Consider the following 24,076-nt stretch of genomic DNA (forward strand, 5'->3'; position numbering starts at 1 on the left):
GTCAGGCATGTGCTTTTGGTTGATGGAGATCACGGAGTACCTTAAGCTCAAGAATACAATCGTTTGATTTTGATGACTAAAGGTATTTCTTATGAAAAATATTTAAAATCTTTTGCTTAGATTTTTAAAAATTATATCACGTAGGTTCTTTCGGTATAATTTTCTGAGCAGACTTGCAGTATTAAAACGTTTCTTAGAGCTCTTTCAGTTTCAATGTATCAAAAATTAAAAAAAAAATAACACTTTAGTTGTAAGTTTTAAAATTAAATTACTCCAGAAAAATATGCGAACAAAAAAGTCAAGTACGGCTTTGGATCAGTTGGTTAAGGTGCGCTGATTCTGAGCTTCAGATTTGGCAGGACCCGAGTTCGATTCCTGGTACTTGCAGTCTCAAAAAAAAAATAATTATTTACGAATAATTAAATACAAGAATTATTTCCAAGACCACTGATGATGGGTATTTGGCAATACTCGAAACAGCTGTATGGTCAGCCAAAAATTCAATTAATTAAAATAATATAAAAAATAGATTTTTGTTGTTGTAAAGTAATGTTTTGTTTCAATACTGTTCGAAAAAACCTTTTTATAAAATTAAATTACAAAATAAGTGCTATTTACACTTAATTGATAAATTCTAAAAGTAAAAACGTTAAGCATTTGCAATGGAGCACAAAATTTGTATGTAATTATCTGCATTGCTTTAAGTGATTTAAGTGATTGCTTAGTCTAGCTACAAATCGGTTCATGGTTTAAGTGAAAAACTTGCGGTTGAATATCAAATAATTTACAGTCATTAGCAATCTTAACGAACCGACCTTCCCACTCTAAACGACCCCACAGTGAGAACATCAACCAGCATAGAATCGCCCTTCAATTAGTTGCTGTTAAAATCACATTCACTTGCGTTTAGTACGATATTATTTGGCTTAATCTGTACGTAATTGAATGTTTTTTGTCAGTCAATTAAATTCTATGCTTTTTATATGCCAAAAATAGAAGTGGAAGTTGTTATCTTTCTTTTTGTTATTGTTTCACGAGGAGTAATTTTTTTTGCATTGTTAGCCGAGTTCATAAAAGGACGTACAGACATACGCATATTCCATGCATAAACACACCAAGGACTATTTTCATTTGTTGATTTAAAAAAAATGATGCTAACAAATGTAACATAAAATGTTAACAACAAGACAAGGCGATCCCCTTCAATGAAGCTTCGACGGAAAGCTGTACGACTCAGCATAGCGTACGAACATCAAAACCATGAACGCGTCATTTAGTTTAGCACAAAAAGGATACTTTGGGCTCATAAACCAAAAGTGTCCTTATTGGGCAAAGAAAAACAGTCGAGTACGAGCGAACACCCAACGAACAAATGCAAATAAAGGAGTGGGAGTGGAGTGGAGTGGAGGAGGAGCGGAAAAGCTGAATTGGTGTAATTGTTTTCCATTGCGGTGGCATGATGAAGACAGGGCAATAGCATAGGTTCTGACATGTCATTCATGAAATAGCACATAAAAAAAAGAAGAAGAAAGAAAAAACTAAGGATAACAGCAATGGTGCTGACGCTGTTAACTTTAATGTCGACAAATCTGCTTACATACAACCGAACAAAAGACAACCAGCAAAGTCTGACTGGAAATAGGAAAGGGGAGGGGGAAAGTCAGCAAAACAATTAACAACCTCCGCAATTGACTTAAATGAGCGCAAACAAGCAATAAACAAAATAAATACAGTAAAGATGGAGTTGTCGATGCTGTGAGCTGGGTCAAGCTGTCATTTCATCAAATGTGCAATTAAAATAATAAGGACACCAGCAACAATAACAGCTATAAATTATAACCGCGGTAATATCGAAAGGCTGATATTGTCCCACACAGTAAAAAAGCGAATTCGAACTACATAATCGGTCGACCCTGTAGGTGTGAATATCTGGTAGCCAGTGCATCTATTTAGGCATAAAAATTGTTATTTGATGTTTAAATAAAGAGTTTAGCAGTTCTTATGACCGGATACATCTACTTTCCCTAATGTCTGTTACTTGCATTCTAACTTAAAAATTGGAGCTGATGGAAATAGTTTAGAAGGATTTTGTAGTTTTAAATAGGCATCATTTGGAGCTCTTCTTCCGTATAGTTTAAATAAAGCTCTTTAATAATTAAACAGTTTTAATTTTTTTCTGTTTTAAATGTATTTAAACAAAGAACAAAGTTAAAATTTACAACAACTAGTCACATTGACTAACAAGAGGTTTTTTAATTTAATATTACAATTAATATTACTTAGCTTAAGTGAGCATATAGATCTGAGCTCGTCATCTTCTTGCTGGTTGAAACGCCTCAAAAGGTCTTTTGGTTTAAAGCGACTTAAGCGTCTCTGTGTTACATTGAAAAGTAATTCATAGTACCGTTTAATAGTACCGTATGGCGTATTGGTAGCATTCTGTATTTCTTGCCTGACATTAGGTATATTAAGGTCACAATGTAGGTCAGCATTTCATACCAACCAGCGAGCGTTAACTGCATCCTTTAGTACTTTGTTTTGGAATTTTTGCATCACATCTATTATAAGATTTTTTGCACAACCACAAATTTGGAGAGCATAGAGCTATATCGGCTTGAAGTCTTTTTTGTAAGTCGGGAGTTTGTTTTGCTAAGATACTTTTATGCTCTATGACAACAATTTTGTCAGCAACATCTGAAGTGTGTTAGAAAGAATATAATAAGTTTGTGTGTAATTTCAATACTATGAATAAGACTTGCATCTTCCAACATGATTTGAATCTGATCTGAACAAAACACTGACTAATGACTTTATATATATATAATATATATATATATATTATATATATATATATATATATATATATACATAACGACAGCGTACCGTCCAATAAGTGGCTCCTCTGCAGGGATCCTTTTTCCTCCTTCGAAATCTCGGATGTCGTTATTATGTTAAAACTAATGTGGTTTCCGTTCACATGACTACATCTCTTGTTATTGCAAGCAGCTCATTTAGTTTGAGGTTAGCTGCCAAATCATCACTAACCCAAGGGTGTCCCAAGGTAGTCATCCTCCTGCTTGACAGTGCTGGATATTGGCACAATATATGCATCGCTGTCTCTTTTTCTTCTAGACATAATCTGCAAGTGTCTTCCTCAAAAACAGTCATGCTTTTTCGATGATACTTAAAGTTTCCATGTCCAGTAATCAATGAGGTCAGCCAACTAATGGCTTTAAGTCAAATTTATATCGTAACGTCGGTCAGAAAGATGTAAGTATTCGGCTTAAGAGGACATGCTAAAGGATATTTCTTAATAGATTACTAAAAACTGTTAATACATTATGTTACGGTTTTTATTTAAAAATCGACTGATTTTGAGATAGTTTTTTTAAAGCAGATGTTTTAAGAGCAAATATTCTCTTTTATTGCGGTTTTTCTCTAAAAAATATTTTAGTCAAAACCAGAAATTCCAGAAAAATAAATTAGAGACCTGGACCTGGAGAAAAATAGCGTGGTAGTAAAATAAGTTAAAAATTGCAATTAATAATTCTCTATGAAGAACATTCGTGAAATTTACAAATTTTCTTCTTTGTTTTGATATTTACAAATACAAGAAACTATTTATAATTCTACTGAACAAACCTATTTCGAATTTTTATTCGTTTCATCGGAACTCGACAAGAGTGGTGATGGTCATTGGGCTTGAGTCTGTAGTTAACACAGACAGATATTTCCCTCGAGGTTGTGCAAGCGCTTCATTTGTATCGAGCTTACAATGGATCAAATTGGGAATGCGTACGTAACTAGAGGGCAAATGGGTGTAGTAAAGTAGCTTAGTCTCATTAGAATCGCATTCTTAAAGATTGTACATTTCGTCATCCTAATTTGATGGCATTGTTTTATTGACAACTATGAAACAAAACCTTTATTCAAGGCTACATATGTTATTTAATATTTTGCTGTTTATAATATGGATCATTAAACAGCAATAATATGGATCATACTTATAACAAAAATCTTTTTGTTACATGATTTCTCATATTGATTTGTTTTTAGTAATGAGTCTTATTTTCAGCTTAGTGGACAACATTGAGACATGTTAAATAGTAACAAATCTCTCTAAATAGTAAAGCATATAGTCTGGAAGTATGATAGAACCACAAATTTTTTGATAATAACGAAAGTGCCGTGAGACACAAACCGTTAATTCTTATTGCTACTGTCGATTATTATGATTTCTTTGGAGCAAAATTAAAGAGATGTAGTTATAACGAAATAGTCTCACAAGCCATTTTGCTCTGTTGTGCCAGAAACTTCTCGACGTGCAGTTTTGATTTGCGGTAATGAAATTTTTTTCACCAATTTACGCAATTTAAAACCACCAAACCTATTTTTTAAAGGTACCCAAAGGATCAAGTCGCGTTTATGGGAAAACACTTCTTAAACTTTCGACTAATAGAAAACGTAAAACTAACATTCGCCATGTGATGCCGAGCTATTGCTTGTTGTGTCGAAAAGTGATTAAAATCTGCTTCAAAAGGATTCAGTACTGTAAGATAACTCATGCAGAATATTTTAATTACTTTGTAATTCGCATCTAACGCAAGTTATAAAGAAAAGTCCTGTTTCCTTTAAAAAGTTGTTAGGACTTATTTAAATTAGATATTTAAGCTATCTCCCTCTACTAGCAGTCACATGACAAATCACATTAGGGCGATTAATTCTACAAGTATCCCTGGTAATAAACAAAATTTATTGAAATTTTTATGTTGGTTTGTTTAAATTATTGCTGAAAAATATCAACTACGGTTATACCAAGTACAGTAGATAGTTATTTATATTGCAATATTTAAATTAGTATATAATAAGTTTTATAAGCATTATAATTTCTGTAGGTTATTGGAACAAAACTGATACCGATTTTTTGTACTTATTAAAAGTCTATATTAAATAAATACGCAGCTCAGCATTTATTCTAAAACCATACGGATATCCGGTGAAAAATAAATTGATGAATGAGTTTTTCTGGTTTTAGTTTATAGGGTTTATAACATACTAAAAAAAGGGACTGTCTTTAGCTTAAGGTGTCGTTAATACATCCTACGTATTGACAAAGGATATGCCAAAGCAATCAACTCTGCTTAATGAAACTGGAGATTGTTAGCGGCTTTTATTAAAAATGCATTAAAATATAGGCAAAATATTATTAACGAAGATTTTTAAACTAATTTATATTAAATCTATTATTTTTGGTATAATAATTTAATTTAATATTTATATTGCATTGAGTTTAAAGGTAATAATATTTATTTAATATTTATAAAAACTAGTTATTAGATTAATCTAAACTTCTGGCAGACGGCTAAATGCCATAGCTTTATATATATAATATTATTGTTATTAACTTCTATATAATACATCAAATTTAAAATAAAGTAAAAATAAACCTAATAATACAATAATAATACAATATCAAAATAAGTGTACCATAAAAAAGGTAATGACAATACATCGAGGTTAGAAAATAATATCTTTTAAGTATAAAGTAAGACAAGTTTTCCAGGTTTTGATTAAAAGAATGAACATTCATACCGTAAATGATCCCAAAAACATATATTGCTTCTACCAGAGGCTGGAAGTATTTACTATTACAGTAAGTTTTTAGTTAACGAGTGATATGAAGACTCTGGATTGGAGTGGTTAAAATTGATTTAGCGTAGATGAATGTTATAATTACGGTTATTAAAACAAGGGCTGCTCCACCCATGGTTGTAATGTTAGAGCTACATATACACTGCAATCTCTGTGCAGAATAACGGCACCACTGTTACTTTACCAGCAGGTGTATTAACATTTCAGTACATTGAAGTTTAAAATAAGTATTGAATTTTTTTCCTGAATCTTTATTTTTGTAATTGAAAATATTTGCAATAATCTTATGAACTCCGCACGTTTAGAAAATCTCATATAAATGTGTTTTTCTTATTTTCGAAACGATTTGGATTGTGAACTAATGAAATTTTTAAAATTTTTTTTTGTAATTTATTACTGCTGCCGTTCAAGAAGGAACAACAATGACATTTTCAATTGCTTCTATTTTAGTTAAAATAATTTTCTCCATTCATTCTTACAGTTTATTATTGAAATTTAATAGCAACTCAAAAAACGAGCACGTCCTTGCACAGTAAATGATATCAGAGGACGTCGTGCTTGCTCAAGAACAACATCACGTAAGCCATTGATCAGATCTACGCGACATACATTTCAATAGCTTACTAGCCGCTTGCTCTGCCGGAGTGGTAACCATCAACCAACAAACAAATAAAACAATTTCAGTCATTATGAGAAAAAGAGCATTTCTGAAAAACACAAGCAGACATGATACATTTCCTTCAATATGTAAGGGTAAAATTATTTATACCAGCACTCTGAAGTCCTACACTCGTTGAGGCTTCTGGCTACCTTAAACAACTGACGGGACTTGAAAACAATGAAAGCAAAAATAAAACCAGAAAAAGTCTAATATTGATTATTACAGATATGAAGTTGAAGTTGTGAAAATTGTTCGAATTTTCATTATTTAACAAAATATGTATTTGATTGATATTTTTCGAATTTTTTCGAATTTTTTCAAATTTTTTCGAATTTTTACTATTTACTTAAATATGTATTTGATATACTCATAAAGAGTCATACATCAAAAACTTCAATAAAAGAGCATCATAAATTGATTAAAATATTTGTGACTTACCAACACTGCGTTATCAAATCTCAGAATGGTTACAGGCTCCTCGGGGAGGTATGCAGATCTGAGGTCAATTATTGCTTAGTCTAGTCAAGGTGTAGAGTGGGGTTTTGAAGAAACCTCGAGTTAAAAAAGAGTATAAGTGCTTAAGTGCACTTGCTCAAAACAGCTTCAACATAATACAGGATTTCTTAAGTAATTTAATTATTTTGTTATGTATTTACTAAACGTAACAAGTGATATATATAAGTTATGTTAAATGTTGTTAACCCTATATCAGCACTGGAGTCTTTAGTATAACTCATTTCTCTGTACATTCTTATCAAGAGAAGTGTGGCTTTGAGCACAACTTGACTGTTGTCTAACATAGTATGGCAATACTGTAGAAGCCCAATACTGGGGTGTTTACATGCGTTTGTAGAGCATCGTGGTCTTAAGCCTTCATGGCAGGTACCCAAGCTAAATAACACTGTTACTCTTTAACAAACGGACTTTATCCTTCTCACTCGAAGTATGTACAAAAATATCAAAATATCTGTTAAGGCTGGCAATTCTGTAACATTTTCAATATAGGTATAGCCACTATTTAAACTAAAATTAACATTTTATCAACTTACCTCAACGTGAATATTTTTAATAATATAATTGTAAATTCTTTCCGAGTAATTTGGTATCAATGCCAAATTATATTACGAAAAGTTCGATTCAAATTTTAATTCAATTTAAATGTATGTCTTACTTACTAAAAAAAAACGTCTAACGATATGTTTGCTTAAGTTGATGTTAAAAAAAATTCTATCCCATTCTAATCTGGCAACAATCCCATTTCTCGTTCGGTTGCAAAAGCGCTGGTATGTTTTTTTCCTTTTGGAGGTTCGACTAATCCATTTGATTTCATTTGAATTTTTTCAAATGCAACGCGTACCTAAAATCTATGACTTATTTTGTCAGTCTCTATTCAGACTTTCACGTCACAGAACGGCACTACATTATGATCCGTAGCTTGAACCCGAGCTGAAGCACAAATATGACAATCACAATCATATTCAATGTTAAGTAAACTGTGTATTTTTTCTTCCTCGTTCTAAACGGATGTAGATGTTTTAACTAAAGCCGTCAAGTTTAACCAATGACATATGGACTTTTAGGTGCTCGCACATATGCGGATGTGTGCATAGTGTGTAAGTCATCAGCACTTGTCATTGCACAATGATGCAAAAATTCCGAGCATCTTTCGCAATCTTCGCTCCTCCAACAGAATCCAGCAGAATCCAACAGAAATGGATTTAGAAAAAACAACTTGAATTCCCGCTGTGTGCACGCAAGTGCCACAATTTATTCATGAGTAACATTTTCCTTGACGTATTCGCTCGCCTCACTGCTATTCCTGTCGGATTATGGAAAAGAGGAAAATGGAAAAACATAATTTGGTTTTTAATTTCACAATACAATTTTCCTTTTTATAGCAATGCTGCGCTGCAATTTAAGTTGGAAAACTTTTAAGTATGTTTTACATATTTCGTTTGTTTATTACGTTTTATTTTACTTTTTAATTAAAATATATTAGTTTTCAAAAGCAGCTGGGACGCAGAGAAGCTGTCGACCGAGAAGCGCAAAACGTGAAGTATGAATTTAGTGGAAATACAAAATAATTTGCTTAATTTTGTTGCATATTTTGATAGTTTGGGATGTGCAGAGTCGCGGTATTCCACCTCAGTTTTTTGTCGCCATGAAACTTATTTCATCTTTTCAATTTCAATGTAGTTATTACGAAAATATATTCTGATAGTTTTTTTTATTTGGGAAGTATTCAATTGACTGATGCACTACATTCAGTTAAATTTTGTTACAATATTTCAGTATAAAAATATGCATGTGATATATGTTGTATGTATGTATTTGAAACAAATGGTAATACAAAAAAAAATAAAATGGAGAATAAAAAATCCTCCATACCTCTTATGCAAGATATTAAACCATACACAAATCTGATGGGAATAGTTCGAAAATAATTCTTAGTTCTATGACTAAATGATACTAGGCGAATGGTGTACATTTTGTCTACTTTGTGTCAAAATTTGAAGGAATTCGCTTAACATTTTAACGTAACTCGACATTTTATATAATGTCACCTTACATATCTTGGTAAAAAAAAAAGAAAAAAACAATATAGCAAATATTTAATTCTGTTTTAAATTGAGTAAAAGTGACGTAGAAAGAAACGAAACGTTGAAAAGAAATGCGCGAAAACGAATGTATATGCCAGACAGATGTTTTTCCTTGGATTGACCAGTTCTATGAAGTACCTTTAAATTAAGGACTTAGCCCTTTCCTAAAAAATCACTGGTAATATGTAAAATTAGATGGATTCGAATAGGAAATAAATGACAAGAACAAAAAATTATGAGTACTTCCTCATAATACTCGAAACAGCGTTGGTCAGCCAAATTTCAATAAATTAAATAAATTTCTGTCTTTCTCATTTCTTTGCTATTCGAATCCGTCTAACATTTAAATAGTTTCTTTTAATCATAAAGATGCGCCACACTCGGCAAGAAAAAATTAACGTAAAAAAAATTGTTCTTAACGACGATTGTATATCAGCAAGACTCATCGAGGAGTTCACTGGGAAATCAAAACGCACAGTTGATTGAGTTTAACCTAAAAATTTAAGCAAACGAATAATCTGTAAGCGTTTTGTGCCACACATTTCGATGGATATCCAAAAAGACTGAAGAGTTCAGCATTGCAAAGACATATTAAAAATGTTCTAAAGAAATTTGTCAAGTATGAAGGCCTATGTAACTGAAGTTGAAACTTGACGTTTCCAAACAAATCGCCAAAAATCCGTACAGAATCACTAGAAGAAGCAAAATATAAAAAGAGAGAGAAAGTTATGCTTTCAGAACAATAAAATCAACGTAATACCGCCTTCTTTTCTTGATTCGTTGACAGAGTTTTACTATTGAACAGTATCGTAAATGGCCCTTACAGTGAACGTTGTTATGCAAAGTTTTACATTAAGGAGCGACTACAGATAAGATTGAGCAAAATGATGATCTGATGACGAATGGTTGCACTAAAGCTTCTAAGCTAAAATCTCCCCAATGTCACTAAGGACAAAAAACATGCATTATTGTGATATAACATTACATCTACATTAATATCAACGTGTTTTTAATCTTGTGTATTACCTATAGTTATCATCATACTTATCATATCGTTAAAAACAATACTTTACATCATTATATTACATAAATTCAGTTTAATATTCAGTATATTTAATTTCAATATATTTTTTTCAAACAATAATCAAAAAAGGTCGTCAAAAAGAGTGGACAACTGAAATAAACATTGAAAAACACCACGATATCGTGTTGGATGATCCAAAAATTAAGTTGCGAATATGAATCGAATATGAATATTTGGGTATGAAAAAGCTGCCAGCAAAAGCGACAACTTTATTCAAAATATTGTTTGGAAATGTTTATGCAAAATTTAGCTAACTGTGAGCGTCAATTGTTGAGGAGGGACTATTGATGAAACATGGATCCATTACGTCACACTTGCAGGAAAACAACAAGTGTGAAGTAGAAAATGGGTAGAGCCAGGGGGTAGCGCTCCCAAACGACTATGAACTCAACAATCAGCAGGAAAAGTTTTGGCTTCCGTATTTTGGAAATCAAGTGAAATAGTTTTCATAGATTATTTGGACTACTAAAATGGAAGAATAATAACATCAGACTACTATTGCATATTATTGGATCGATTGAATCAAGAAAAACGACCATATTTATGGAAGCAATACGTTTTGTTTTTCCAGTATAACGCACCCACTCACACGTCAAAGATAACCATGACAAAATTAAATGAATTTCGACACGAATTCTTTTCTCACCCACCATATTCTCCAGATTTGGCTCCCAGTGTCTATTACTTGTTTCCAAACTTAAAAAGATGACTCCAATAAAAGAGATTTGCATCAAATGATAAAGTGGAATGTGAAACTGAGATTTAATTTGGAGGATTTATTAAATCGTATTATTTAAAAGGTATTCAAATGTTGAAAGATCGTTGGACTCGATGTGTTTAACTAAAAGGGGAGTGTATTGAAGCATAAACTATACTTTTCCAAAATAAAATGCGTTTTTATTATTTAGGCTGGGTATATATCTATGCAACTAGTACTATACATTTGATGTAGCAATAAATAATGCGGTTAAGATGCGAATCAGTATTTAGGATTAGACAGATTCAAAATGTTTAACTAGGTATTTAAAGCACAAAAATTATATACTGATTTTAAAACCTACAAATATTTCAAATTGGCACTGATACCGAAATCATTATTGCTTTGTTTTGACAAGTAGGTATAGTTTTGTATCTATTTTTTTGTATTTTTTATATCTATTTTGTGCTGAAGTCAGTGCACTTAAAAGCAATGCAAATAATATGTTATATATCATATCTCGAAATGAAATATGTCACTAATTTTCCAAGTGTGATATCTGAAAATTCAACTCTTTAAGGAACTTAAGTACTGAAAATGTGACAAAATTATAATAGAGTTGGGGACAATATTGCATTTGTTTGCTTCTTTTTGATTTTGGTCTGCTTGTATTTATTTTTGTTTATATGTCAGAGTGTTAACTGACTTCTAATATACTTTTCCGGTCTCTATTCCTTCAAACAACATTACGGAATTCATATATTTGTATGCTTTTTTTTACAAAACGACGTAGTCATTTAATGAAAACTAATCTAATTTAATTTGTAAAACGAATTGTGTTATTTTTCTGTAATTTCCCTTCTACACTAAAATGTAATTTAACCAAAAAAAATTAAGTGAAGCAAAAATAAGTTGAACGAAGAATAATGCCCCCAAAATCAATAAATCGTCATATGAAACAGGCGTGCCTATTCACTCTGCAATGAACCTTATCGCTCTACTTTTGCTTGGCAATCTCAATACATTTCATTTCGAAGCTCTGCTGCATTCATGCTATTTTTTGACAGAACATTTTTTTTTCAATTAAACACAAAACAAATACGAAATCCCAGTATCCTGTCAACCCAAGAAGAAACTGTAAGTATAGAAAAAAACCTGCTGTTAGTGTTTTTGTTTGGTTCTGTTCTGTTCAATAATTGCTGCTAATTCCCTACCAACCACCCAACCCAAATTGCACACTAATTACTAAAATGATGCACAGCAATGCAACTCTGTGGCATATACACTTAAACGATTACATGCAATGGCACGTATTCTACTGCAGGCGTAGTCGTAGCAGTGCAGCGGAGAACTTTAAGTTACTGCAATGAAAGTTACATTAGCTCCCATTGTTGTTGTTATTAATTTGTTCTATTTTTCTAATACTTCAAGTAGTTTTCATATTTTTTGTAGCGCTCAACCACTACAAGTACTGGATAAATGCAAGTGTTCCTGCTCTTCAAGCTTTACGTCGTGTGGAAGTTAAAAGTGCAATCCAGCTGCATAGAGCAGCATTCAACACAGTCTGCTTTTATTTATATTGTATTTTTGATATACATTCTGTAATATTCGACAGTAGTCAATTTTTGTGTAATGGCTTACCATAAGTGTCGTTTGGGATCTAATCCTATTTGAGTACATATCTCGTTCTTTGTTAAGTCCTGCTTAAGCTTAATTTGTTTTAGTCATGAACTTTGGCTGAACCAAAAGCAATCTGCTTTTTTATTTTTATTTGACATTTAAAATGCAATACTTGTAAAATGATTTGTCTTTTAATTAATATTATCGAACATATTATTGAATACTCTATTGTTGTCAAAACAAGTAAAGTCAAAAGTCATACAAAAGATGAATGGACAAAAGATGAATGGTAAAGCCAACCCTATTTTCGAAATTTCTTATTTGTGGTATAAAAAAATCTTTTAGGGACACGAACGGTTAGGTTAGGTTCGGTAGGCGCGTGCTAACAGTTGTCAGCATTTTCACTCGGAGCATGTATTGACCATTGTAATGCCCTCAAAAAATTTTGCCGGGAGAGGCGAGTTGCTAACCTTTGTTATCCTTGTTAAACCATTTGGTTTTCCAGATGAAGTTGAGCAGATCCAATGAGTTTAATTTCATTTACCCTTTCAAGCCAGTGAAAACGCGACCCCCAAGACATTGAAGTCGCCTTGTCTTAAGTCATGGACTTTGACACAGGAAGTGGTTGATACATTCTACCTCTTCTTTATCTTAGCAACTTTTGCATAATCCACTTGTTAGAACTCGCTACCATTGGAGCATAGGCGTAATAGACAGTGCCCCGTCAGTACTCCAGTAAGCACACAAACTGCAGATTTTTGCTGAAGCCTTAAAGGCTTTTCGCTTTATTTTTGTCCAACCTGGGCTATAAGGTTCTAGCGACCTCACAGTCTTCGTGGTTAGTCCATAAATTGTTAGTCACGGTATTGGTTATTTCCTCTATCATCCTAAATAGTTCACATATCGGTATATGTATTGAGAGTTTGGCCTCTCCTGTACCCAGTTTAGAGCCTCTTCTGGCTATCTCATCTGCTAGTTCATTCGCTTCAATGTAGCTATGTCCAAGAACCCAGCAAAGAGAGACCTTTTGATGTTTGATGTTCATCAGTGAGGCGCGACATTTTAGATTCAGTTGCTTTCAATGCGGCCCGGACACGGAAGGTCAGTAAGCAATTTTATTTGAACTTAATGTTTCAATTTAAGTATTTAAGAATATCAGAGAGAGTTCTTCATACATTTTCAAACTAAAATGCTTCATTATTCGAAAAGATAACTGTTATTGTGTATGGTTTTTAGTTTAATTTAAAATTTCTTATAAACTATTTGCTTTCTTGTTCTATTTTAAGGACTTTGTTACTTTGTTTCTAATTTGGATTTATATGAAAATATTGAGATATCACTAAGTACACACAAAGTAGAAGCAATAAATGAAATTAATGCTGGGAATTAAGTGCGAAATACAAATTTTACATAAAACATTTGGCAAAACTCTTCGAAGTCTTTAGTACGTAACCACAAATTTCGAAGGATCACATAAAGAATAGCAACATAGTTTCATAGTATTCTGCGATAGTAGTGTTTATGCGATAGTGTGTACATTTTTCTGTTAAAGTAGAGTAAATTGCTGATGGAAGCGGAAAATATATTTGTTAAAAAATTCAAGAAAATTAATTATTTTTATAAACACAATAAAGTCAAATTTTTTGAGACCACAATTTAAAGTACTAGTTTAACGTTCGGCATCCTAATTTCGGTCCAGAAAAATTCTGTGACTAAAGAGGTAATATTAATTCAGAAAAACCAGACGAAACAGAGAAGACTGTAGTTGGATAATTTACCAGGACTACTCAAATCATTTATAGAGACTTTAAATCGATATTATATCTGTTTAAGGGTTACATGGAAATAAATGAAAATAACCTACGAATTATTAACGGAATTCTCACAGCGTACAGTAGGTTGAATTATCACCCTACAAAACTGAAAATTTAATAAAAAGGTTTTGCAACGAAAATAAGAAGTTTGCATTTAAAATACTGATGCATAATTGAATGAAGTATCTAGGTAAATATCTTACACCAAATTAGATATTAAGAGTCAGTACAGTGATGTTTTTTGAGAAAATTAAAGTCATAGAAATATTCTGAATTAATAGATAATAATAAATATATAATATATTAATTGAAACCACATTCGAAAGATATTAGCTATTAGTTTAAAGGTACAACATTAACACGATTCAAATGAATGAAATGGCAAATATGTGAAAATAACTTTTACAGTTTTTAAATATCAAAAGCGATCTTCAAAATTTTCCTCTGTGACAAGTCTACCAACTACGAAGCTGTAATTAAAAATAATAAGCCTAATATAGTCCTTTGCAAACGCAACTCAAATAAGCTACCGGTTTGTTATCAGGACAATTACAAATATGTGTATATGCCTGCACTTCCGGTTCCAACAAATGTAAACAAATACTTCATGTAAGCATATAGTGGATAAGTTTCAAGAGGAAAAGAAACCTGAGGACTTGTGAATGCATATACATAACCAAATGCAAAACTGCACAAACTGCAATGAGAATTACATTTCAATTGAAGTCTCCACTAGAATGAAAATTACATATGAATCAAGACAAATTATGCCTTAATGTGAATATACAAAGTGCAGCCGGATGTAGGAACATATGCACACACTTCAACCGGATCTCTATACAGTTGCTAACAAACATTCGCATGCATTTTTGCACGAAAAAGAAAAATGGTAGACAGTTTGCGTACAATAAGTTACATTTTGACTTATTTTCCCATACATTACCAGAAATATAAAGTAATTTGCAGTTTGTAAACAATCCCCGGAAATGCATACGGATAAGGAATTTGTATTCCATTACTGTTTTTGTTAACTCAGCCTCCTCCACTCTTCGACTGGTTAAGCTTTCATGAGGCACAAATAAAATTTTTTGCTCTCTTTGTTTCAATTTCAAAAGTTTGCATGTCAACTCCATCAAAATATGCAATATTGCATTTATTGTACTGTTTAATTGCGTGGAGTATTCGAAGTATACATGGTGATTCATGGGTTATTAGATTATAATTAACATCCGTCAAAATAAAGAGTAAACAACTCAATGAAGATATCAGACAGCAATAGTCAAAGTGTGATGATAAGATTTGATTTATTTTAAGATATGTTGTAGTGGTAGGAAACTAACTATATAAATCACACAAAAGCTAGAAAATAAAATTAACAACAATAATATATACAATACTACAATAATACAATACAGATTTAAATTTAAAGTACGTAACAAGAATGAGTGGGAAGGAATATTAAAAATTTTTATTACAAACCAGCATAGAATCCAAGACCGGCGCTAAGTCTTGTTGGAACGTCCATGGTCTATGATCGAAATGAAAGCAGTTTTTATTTCATTTCCTAAAAACTCCTTTGTGGCCCGGGACTCAGTAAAGCCTTACCTTATTCCGAGCTGCAAGTGACTGTAGAAGCTCGTAACACTTAAGGACTTATTTCGATTTGAAAGCCCAAGAAGACAGAGCTTTAAGAGCAGCGTGCCTGTTAGAGTATATAACGATTCTCAAGTTAGACGGCATTTTGTTCATATTGGATTTTTTGATCATATTGGTTGGGTCCATATACAGCAGCACCACCCATTTTTAATCCATCTGTGTATCAAACCAAACCAAAGTTTTTGGATCAATCTATGGACCTGTGTGAATCTCAAATTTTTTCCCAAAGCGATGAAGTTTAGTTATATAGACTCCATCGCACTGAGATATTTTGTGTGCTTCAAATACTTTTAATATTGTTCCATGACCATAGTCAAGAGTAATCTTGCTAGTGAGGAGTTTTAATCGGAGCGGACTAAGCGCAGTCATAAATTGAATATATATTTGCAGTGGTGTCAACCCAAGTCTTGCCTCAAGTGCCAACGTTGGATTAGTCCTAATAGCAACAGTTATTAAGCGACCCCCACAAGTCTCTGAATCTTCGTGCAAACAGTAATAAATTCAGCTTATGTGATCTTTTGCCAACAGACTAGGCAGTAGTGTAGCCTATCATATGTCATGATAGGCTACACTACTGCCTGATATATCCAAAGCATCATTTCGAGTTAAGACCCCAAGTTTTACCTATATACGACCGCATTCTCCATTAAGCCTTTAGTGCTTTCGTGTATTAATAACATAGTTATTAAATCAATGACATAGATATTGCTTGAGAAGATTTAATACATCCACTGTATTTTCCGTCTGATTACTACAAGTATTAGTTTTGGTCTTTGCAAAACTCTTTTAGGGTAAAAAATTAGCCGATCGAAGAGCCACATAAAATCACTTTGCCAACTCTTTTCTTAATAAATCACAGAAGTGCTACACCGATGGAGTTATGAAGCTTCCGGAATAATGGCAAGAAGTCATGACTATGACTCTTTATATCACCCAATATACACGATCAAAAAAAACCAAAAAAAAGGAAACAACAGAAAATAACCCTGTATAAAACATATATGCAAAAAGTTTGTCTGAAAAGTATTGCAGAGTGAGAGTTGTTGTTGCTTACACTGCGCTCCATTTAAATGCCAAACAAGTGTCAATTAGAATTAATTCAGGTCACTCTCACAACTCAACCGAAAGGGTTTTGTTGTTGTTATTCATGTCCTTAACTTATTTCAATTTTATTTATTTCTTCTCCATAAACTGAGCAATGCTTAAAAACACATAAAATGAAATTTCGAAATCATTTCAAATAGTTAAAGAATTAAACTATAACAATTTTGTTGGTTCAAAGGAATTTAAAATTTTTTTATGCATTACAGGTACTTTGGTTATTGCGGTTGAAGCCTTCAGCGGGACTTAAGTGGGAAATATTCACATTCGCCCCCGGCATCTTAAAGCAATTAATCATAATTTTTTCACATTTGTATTCATTGCGCATTTTAGCTTTTAAGATACTCACTGAAAATATACTTGAAACAACTTGTGTTGTCCTTTTTATTGCATTTTCGACATATTTCTATCATTTATTTTTCTCTTTTCTTTTCTCTGTTCTTTTTATTTAATTTGCTTTCTTTTTACTTTTCAGGGATTGACAGAAAATCAGGTGCAAAACGTGATGTGCTTTAAATGAAAACTTTTTAATACGCAAAGATACAAGGATACAAGGATACAAGGATACAATGACAACAAAATCGAAATAAACAAACACAACGGAATGAGGGAAACAATACCAGTACCAGTAATAGAAAAAAAATGAAGAAATAGAAAAAAACACAAGCCATAAACAGGAGTTGCAGCAACATTGCCAAGCAATGCTAAACAGGATATGCAAGCAATACAAACGCACACACAAACACACAAACACACAAGAATATGCATGCAAAGGCATGTACATGTTTATTTTTTTATAAGGCAAAGTACTTAAACGAACGCGTGCGTGATCAATTTCTATAACGAACGAAACAAAACCACTCCAAATATTTGGAGCAGGAAAAGTAAAATGGTGTTGGGATAAGACGAGAAGGGCTTGTAACCTCCAATGAACCACGGTGACCCACAACATGCCGCACCTCGCTTCCACTCACGCTTTCAGTTCATTGTGGTCAACTGTGGTCTAAAACAAAGTTCTAAACTTTTTGCCAATGAAAATGTTATCAAGCGATTTTGTTCTTTTAACAAAAAACAAAAAACAAAAAACGAAAAACAAAAAACGAAACGAAAAACGAAAACCAAAAACAAAAACAAAATTTGTATGTTTTCCTCTTTATTCTAAATATTTTTATTGGTCATAAAAACCGAAAAGTCAATATCCGAGCACTTAAAAATGACTTAAAGTTCTTAATAGAAAATCATAAAAATTTTAAAATCGAAATTATGTGAAAATGTTTTCACATTTTCCATATCAAAGAAAAAAAAAACTGTTCTTTTGTGTATTTCGAAACAACATTTAATAATGTTTGCAGTACTAGTCGAAGGTAATGTGATTTGCATAAAATAATAATGTTATTAACAGAACTGCAAAGGAAGTGTTGTTAATCATAAATTAAATGTTTAGTGTAAATTACTAGAAAAGTTTTGAAAGCAAAAATGAATAATGTGTAGGGGAGAGATACTACCCACTCCCATGCTTACTATAAATCTTACTGAAGACTTTTATATTTGCACTCGTAAAAATGAAAACACAATAATTTGCTTGAAAGTTTTGTTAAGAGAATGCTTAGTGGAACAAAACTGTACCTAATTAGATGATTGTAATAACTAAAAGTAATTTAAAGATAATGTATAACGGTAGTGAACTACAACAACAAAAATTTATTTTATTTAATTGAATTTTTGACTGACCCATACAGTTGTTTCGAGTATTGCCAAATACCCATCATCATCAGTGGTCTTGGAAATATTTTTTATATTTAATTATTTGCATAAAGAGGTTTTCGAACAGAAGTGAAACAACAACAAAAATTTATTTTTTAAATTATTTTAATTAATTGAATTTTTGGCTGACCATACAGCTGTTTCGAGTATTGCCAAATACATCAGTGGTCTTGGAAATAATTCTTGTATTTAATTATTCGTAAATAATTATTTTTTGAGACTGCAAGTACCAGGAATCGAACTCGGGTCCTGCCAAATATGAAGCTCAGAATCAGCGCACCTTAACCAACTGATCCAAAGCCGTACTTGACTTTTTTTTTTTCTTTTTTGTTCGCATATTTTTCTGGAGTTTTGTTACTATTACTATGAAAGTTTTTATTAACAATTTTACTTGCTGTGTTTATATTAGAACGAAATCATAAACCAGCTGTAGAATAATTGAATTAATTAATTAATTATAATTTTATTTTCAATTGTTAAATTTCAATACTATTCTGTTCGTAGAGGCATTATTTGTTGCATGATTTGTTAATCTAGGAACGTAATGCTGAGAAAGTCATGCTAATGTTACTCCACTAGTCGCACGGGCGAGAACCAATATTTATTGGCGTGAACCATATTTTTGTGAATAAGTTGTAATTTAACGTCAAATTTTCCAGACGAAAGTGACTATTATAGTTTTAATAAAAACTTGTTATATTTACATAAAGAGACTATATATATTTGAGACTATAAGTACCAGGAATCGAACTTGTGCCCTGCCAAATTAGAAGATCAGAGTCAGCGTTACTAAACCAACTGACCCAAAGCCATGCTTGACTTTTGTGTTCGAACATTTTTCTGATGTTTTGTTAATTTGTTGTGAAAGTTTAGTTAATAAATTCTCATAAGCGAGTTGTAAAATAATTGAATTAATTAATTATATTAATTGTTAAATATCAATACTATTCTTTCGTAGAGGCATTATTTATTGCATGATTTTACCACAGTTTATGTTAAGTAGTCATTTCTGTCATATTAACGTTAAAATGAATTTGAAAATGTAACTTACTTACTTACTTAGTTGGCCATTACAGACGTGTGTCGTCCTTGGCCGCGTCGAGTAGCCTCCGCCAGTCAGCCCGATTAGTTGCTTTCTGACGCCAGTTGGTAGTACCGAGCGCCCCCAAATCGTTGGTCACCTGGTCCAGGTGGAAACGTCCTCTACCGCGTTTTCCACCTGCGGGTACCGAATCAAAATGTAACACTTTAACAAATTTTTGAATAAAATAAAAATATACATAAAATAGCAAATCCATTAAAATCCATTGTCTTAAAAACTATAATAATAGTAACATACTCTATCTACATTAACTGCTTTTTGAAGTGGTTTGCTAAGATAACTGTTTTTTCTTAAGGGCTTTTAGTTCAGGCGCATTAAATGGGGAGCAAATGAGTTGACATGCTATGCTAGATCACCTTTTAGGTACTATTTTTATATAAATTTTTGATCAGGGCGAAGGACCTAGCAGTTCAGTTCTTTATTATTAGTTAAAATTGATTTAAGTGTTAACTCACAAATAAATAAATTTTTTTTCCATTGGGTTCGTAATTTATTGAATCTTTCTAAATAGAAATTGACAATAATTTTGTGAATCTTTAAAAACTAATATGAGTGCTGTTGAGCTAAGGTATTCATAAATAAATAAATAAATATACATTTTAGAGTGTATCAAATGATTTCAAGAAAATGTTTTGTGAAATTTTTTGAAAAAATGCTTAAAATATATGAAAAATTGTCATTTACATATATCTCAGTCTATATCGCCAGCCTATATATCCGAAAAATTCCATGATAGCTCGAAATTATAAAAAAATGCGAGTTTAAATACTCGTTTTAAAATTATATATAATCGATATATATATTAAATTAATCTGTAATATTATCAACCTGCAACGACGCAAATGGAAAAATGGTTACGGATACACAGCGTGTACTGAAAGTATGGATGAAAAATTTCTTCAAACTACTATTTAGCTTTGATAGTTTCAATTCCGTTTTTAAAGAAATACTCTCGGAGTCTATTATAGAAAATGTTGATGCGTTTAAATAGAAATGTAGATAGTGGCTGGCAACTCTAGTTTCGAATCTGTCAGGGATTTCAGCTATCTTGACACCGTCGTAACAAACAACCACAATGTCAGCTTGGAGATCAGTCGGAGAATCACTATTGCTAATAGGTGCGATGTAGATTGGGATGTAGAGCTCTCTCTTTCAACAAAACAGTAGTTGAATCAGTTATTAGTGGAAGAAGGCATTGAGGTAGACCGTGTCTCCGGTTGAGTGATCAAGTTGAGGGAACACTAACCGAACTTGATATACGAGAAGGTGCTCACGCAGCTTCCTGGACACCTGGAAAGATTTGCTGTATCAGGCCGAAACCCGGTAACGGTTTGTTGTGATTAAATAAGAAAGTAAGTACTTCTGATGTTCTATTTGTGTTTTGTTAATAATTATTTTAATAAATAATTTTATTATTATAATTTATATCAATATTATTTTTATAATTATATTTATTTTCTTTATTTATTTTAATTTCATATTTTATGCTTGTATTAGTCTTGTAAATATACGAGTATTGCAACCGCTTGTTAAGTTTTATGTGACAATTACACGTATGTACTTACGCATATTTTTTGTTGGTATTTTGTGATACTTTTTTTGATTTTTTTTTTGTCCTCACATAAATCTGTGATAATACGACCATCGATGTTAACAATTCTGTAAATCGAGAAAATTGTATTCAGTATAACTGACGAAGTAGGCGGTAGCTTATGTGCCCCAAGCTATGCGCCAGAAGCCATTAACTCATGAACCATGACCCGTAATGTTGGGCATCGTCGTATAATAAAAACTGATTTCATTGGAAATTACAGACACACAAGCCTAAATGTTAATTTGCTAACGGGGCCAATGAAGGGTATTCAGTAATTGTATGTGTATGTACTCTTTTGCTTGTAACAATTTTCACGCTTTAGTAATACTGAGAGTGTCCTTAGCGGGCAGATATAAAGGGCATAACAAAACGCTAAAAATCAAGTACTATAGTGGGAGGAATACGAAATGGTTATATCCACTTTAAGCTATCAATAAGGCTTAATGTAAATTTATTAACGCAATCATTTAACTATTTTATTTTTTACTTAATTTTATATATATTTTTGTTGCGAATAATTTGCTTGTGGATTTGCAGATTTACTAGTCTGAGTGAACGAACACTACATTTTTATATTAAGTTGGAAATAATTTGTTTTTATTTTCTTTACAGGTCTTTTATTTTTTGCATTTAGATGCATAGTATATATGTATGTATTGTATGTATATCTTGGTCTATTTATTTTGATATCTGTAAGTAGAAAAAAAATAAATCCGGCTTATTTATCAAATAAAAAACGCATACCGGTTTCAGTTGCTTTAACAGGAAAAACGACTAACGCTTGCATCGCAAGGACGAACATGTGTGCGTGAATAGAATTGATAGCAGGAGCACAAGAGTACTCGTAAGTATAAGTAGAAATATTACTTACGTTTACGAGTTTTTGGTACAAGTATCGATTTCAATTTGGGTTAACAGCAAAATTAACAACGCAACAAACATAAATAACATGTTCCCATAAATAATTGGTATTCAGAGACGACAGTAACAGCAACAGCAGCAGTAACAGCGACAGTAACAGCGACAACAACAGCGATAAAGACATCGACAACAACGATAGCAATGACAACAATAACAACAACAACAACAATGAAAACGACAAACGTATATATGGAAACATGCATAAGTAAATTATTATAAAACTAGGATATTTGTATTAACCATATTCTAGTTCTGCTCAAAGTGAATCCTTACGAGCGTCTAGTTGAAGTATGGAACATTCGAATAACGCTCCATAGCACCGGATTTTTCTTGATTCGAATGCAGCAGAATGACAAAATGGTTGGCCGTCCAATTTTTGTGGTTAGACTGTTTGGTGGGAGTGCTGATGGCATTCATTCGATGTGGTACATAATTGAACGATCATAAATATACGATTTTTTACTGTTCTTTTGTATATCTTTTAGATGCCATTCCATGTGTCTTATACGTCATTTTGATTTGCCATTCTGGTTTGGGCAATGAAAAATAAAGACAAAAGTTTATTTCTGCTATGAAATGGTGGAAATAATAACATCGCCGGCACATGATTATGCATGAACATTGATTTTAGCAATCGTTCGTGCATTGCAAGGACTTGCCAGGATATAAAGTCAACATTGTGTTTTTTGTAACCATTCATTTAGAATTTATTTTATTAGAGTTTGATACGACCACACATGGATAAAAAAAGAGCAAAAAATAATTATTAGCACACAAAAAATTTATATTAGAAAAAACATAAAAGAGAAAATATGTACCATACATTATATTATCTTTAATTTGACTTAAATTTATAGTAAAAACATAAAAACATAATAGAACTTACATATTCTAAATAAGAGAACACTCTTAAACCACCTGAAAAGCAAAGTATAATAAAAAACCAGATTATTAATCTAAAACCAAACACTAAATCTAAATGTGACTTGGTTATTTAAACCCCACAAAACACGAAAAGCGATGACTTATCGGAATCTAAACATATATAGTGCTAATGATGACATAGAACTCATAGAGTTTCACACGATTTCCCTGCAAATGGCTATCGAAGATAATCGAAATATCAAAAAAATATTTTAATAAAATATAAATTATTTGTAAATATAAATAATAAGTTAAATTTTTTTTTAATTCTATTTAAATGAACATTTATTGACTAATAAATTATTATATGATTTCCTGCCGTTAAAGTTTATTACCATGGTACTGTTAACACATGTATAGGTAAAATATAATGATAAACACAGTATTGGAGTTCCTCGAAAATCCACCGGCACCAATTAAAACTGTACGTTTTGACATAGTTTCCTTCTTGTAAGTAAGTAACGCCTACCTAACATCTCTGCTGTACAACACCCCGTTCTAAAATGTAAATGTAACATTCTATACAGACCCCAACTTTAATTTGTCAGGCCAGCCGAATGATGTGGGTGCTGATCTCTTGGTACCAGATTTACACCTCAGGTCAGGTGCTGCAATTAAAACTCACTTACCATCATTTAAACTTCAAACAGCGTCAGTTTTGCCTCACCTTGCGAATATTCTAACTCCTTTCCTGTGATGTAGCCGATGATGAAACAGTAGCATATCACCATCATCGGTACTACAACCGATATCCGCTTGTCCCTCTAAAAGATATTTCCACATAGACACTTATGGAGAGCCGATATTTTAAATAGTATATCTCTAGAACCACAATGATTTACGAAGGTCTTGTAGCGCATATATGGCTTACACTTTTGCAGCGTAC

At 32.1% G+C, this 24,076-nt stretch overlaps 1 protein-coding gene across 1 annotated transcript in view; it reads left to right on the forward strand.

Moving 5' to 3' along the window:
- Positions 1-24,076, forward strand: part of LOC119688484 (kinesin-like protein KIF13A) — a 60,540-nt gene that overhangs the window by 9,634 nt on the left and 26,830 nt on the right. Inside the window, exons 3-4 of the mRNA XM_038103159.1 lie at positions 22,322-22,471; positions 22,517-22,647. Of these exons, the coding sequence (XP_037959087.1) occupies positions 22,322-22,471; positions 22,517-22,647 (281 nt within the window). The remainder of the gene's footprint in view (positions 1-22,321; positions 22,472-22,516; positions 22,648-24,076) is intronic.

Source organism: Teleopsis dalmanni, chromosome X (assembly GCF_002237135.1).
Source record: "Teleopsis dalmanni isolate 2A chromosome X, ASM223713v2, whole genome shotgun sequence".
NCBI classification, from domain to species: domain Eukaryota; kingdom Metazoa; phylum Arthropoda; class Insecta; order Diptera; family Diopsidae; genus Teleopsis; species Teleopsis dalmanni.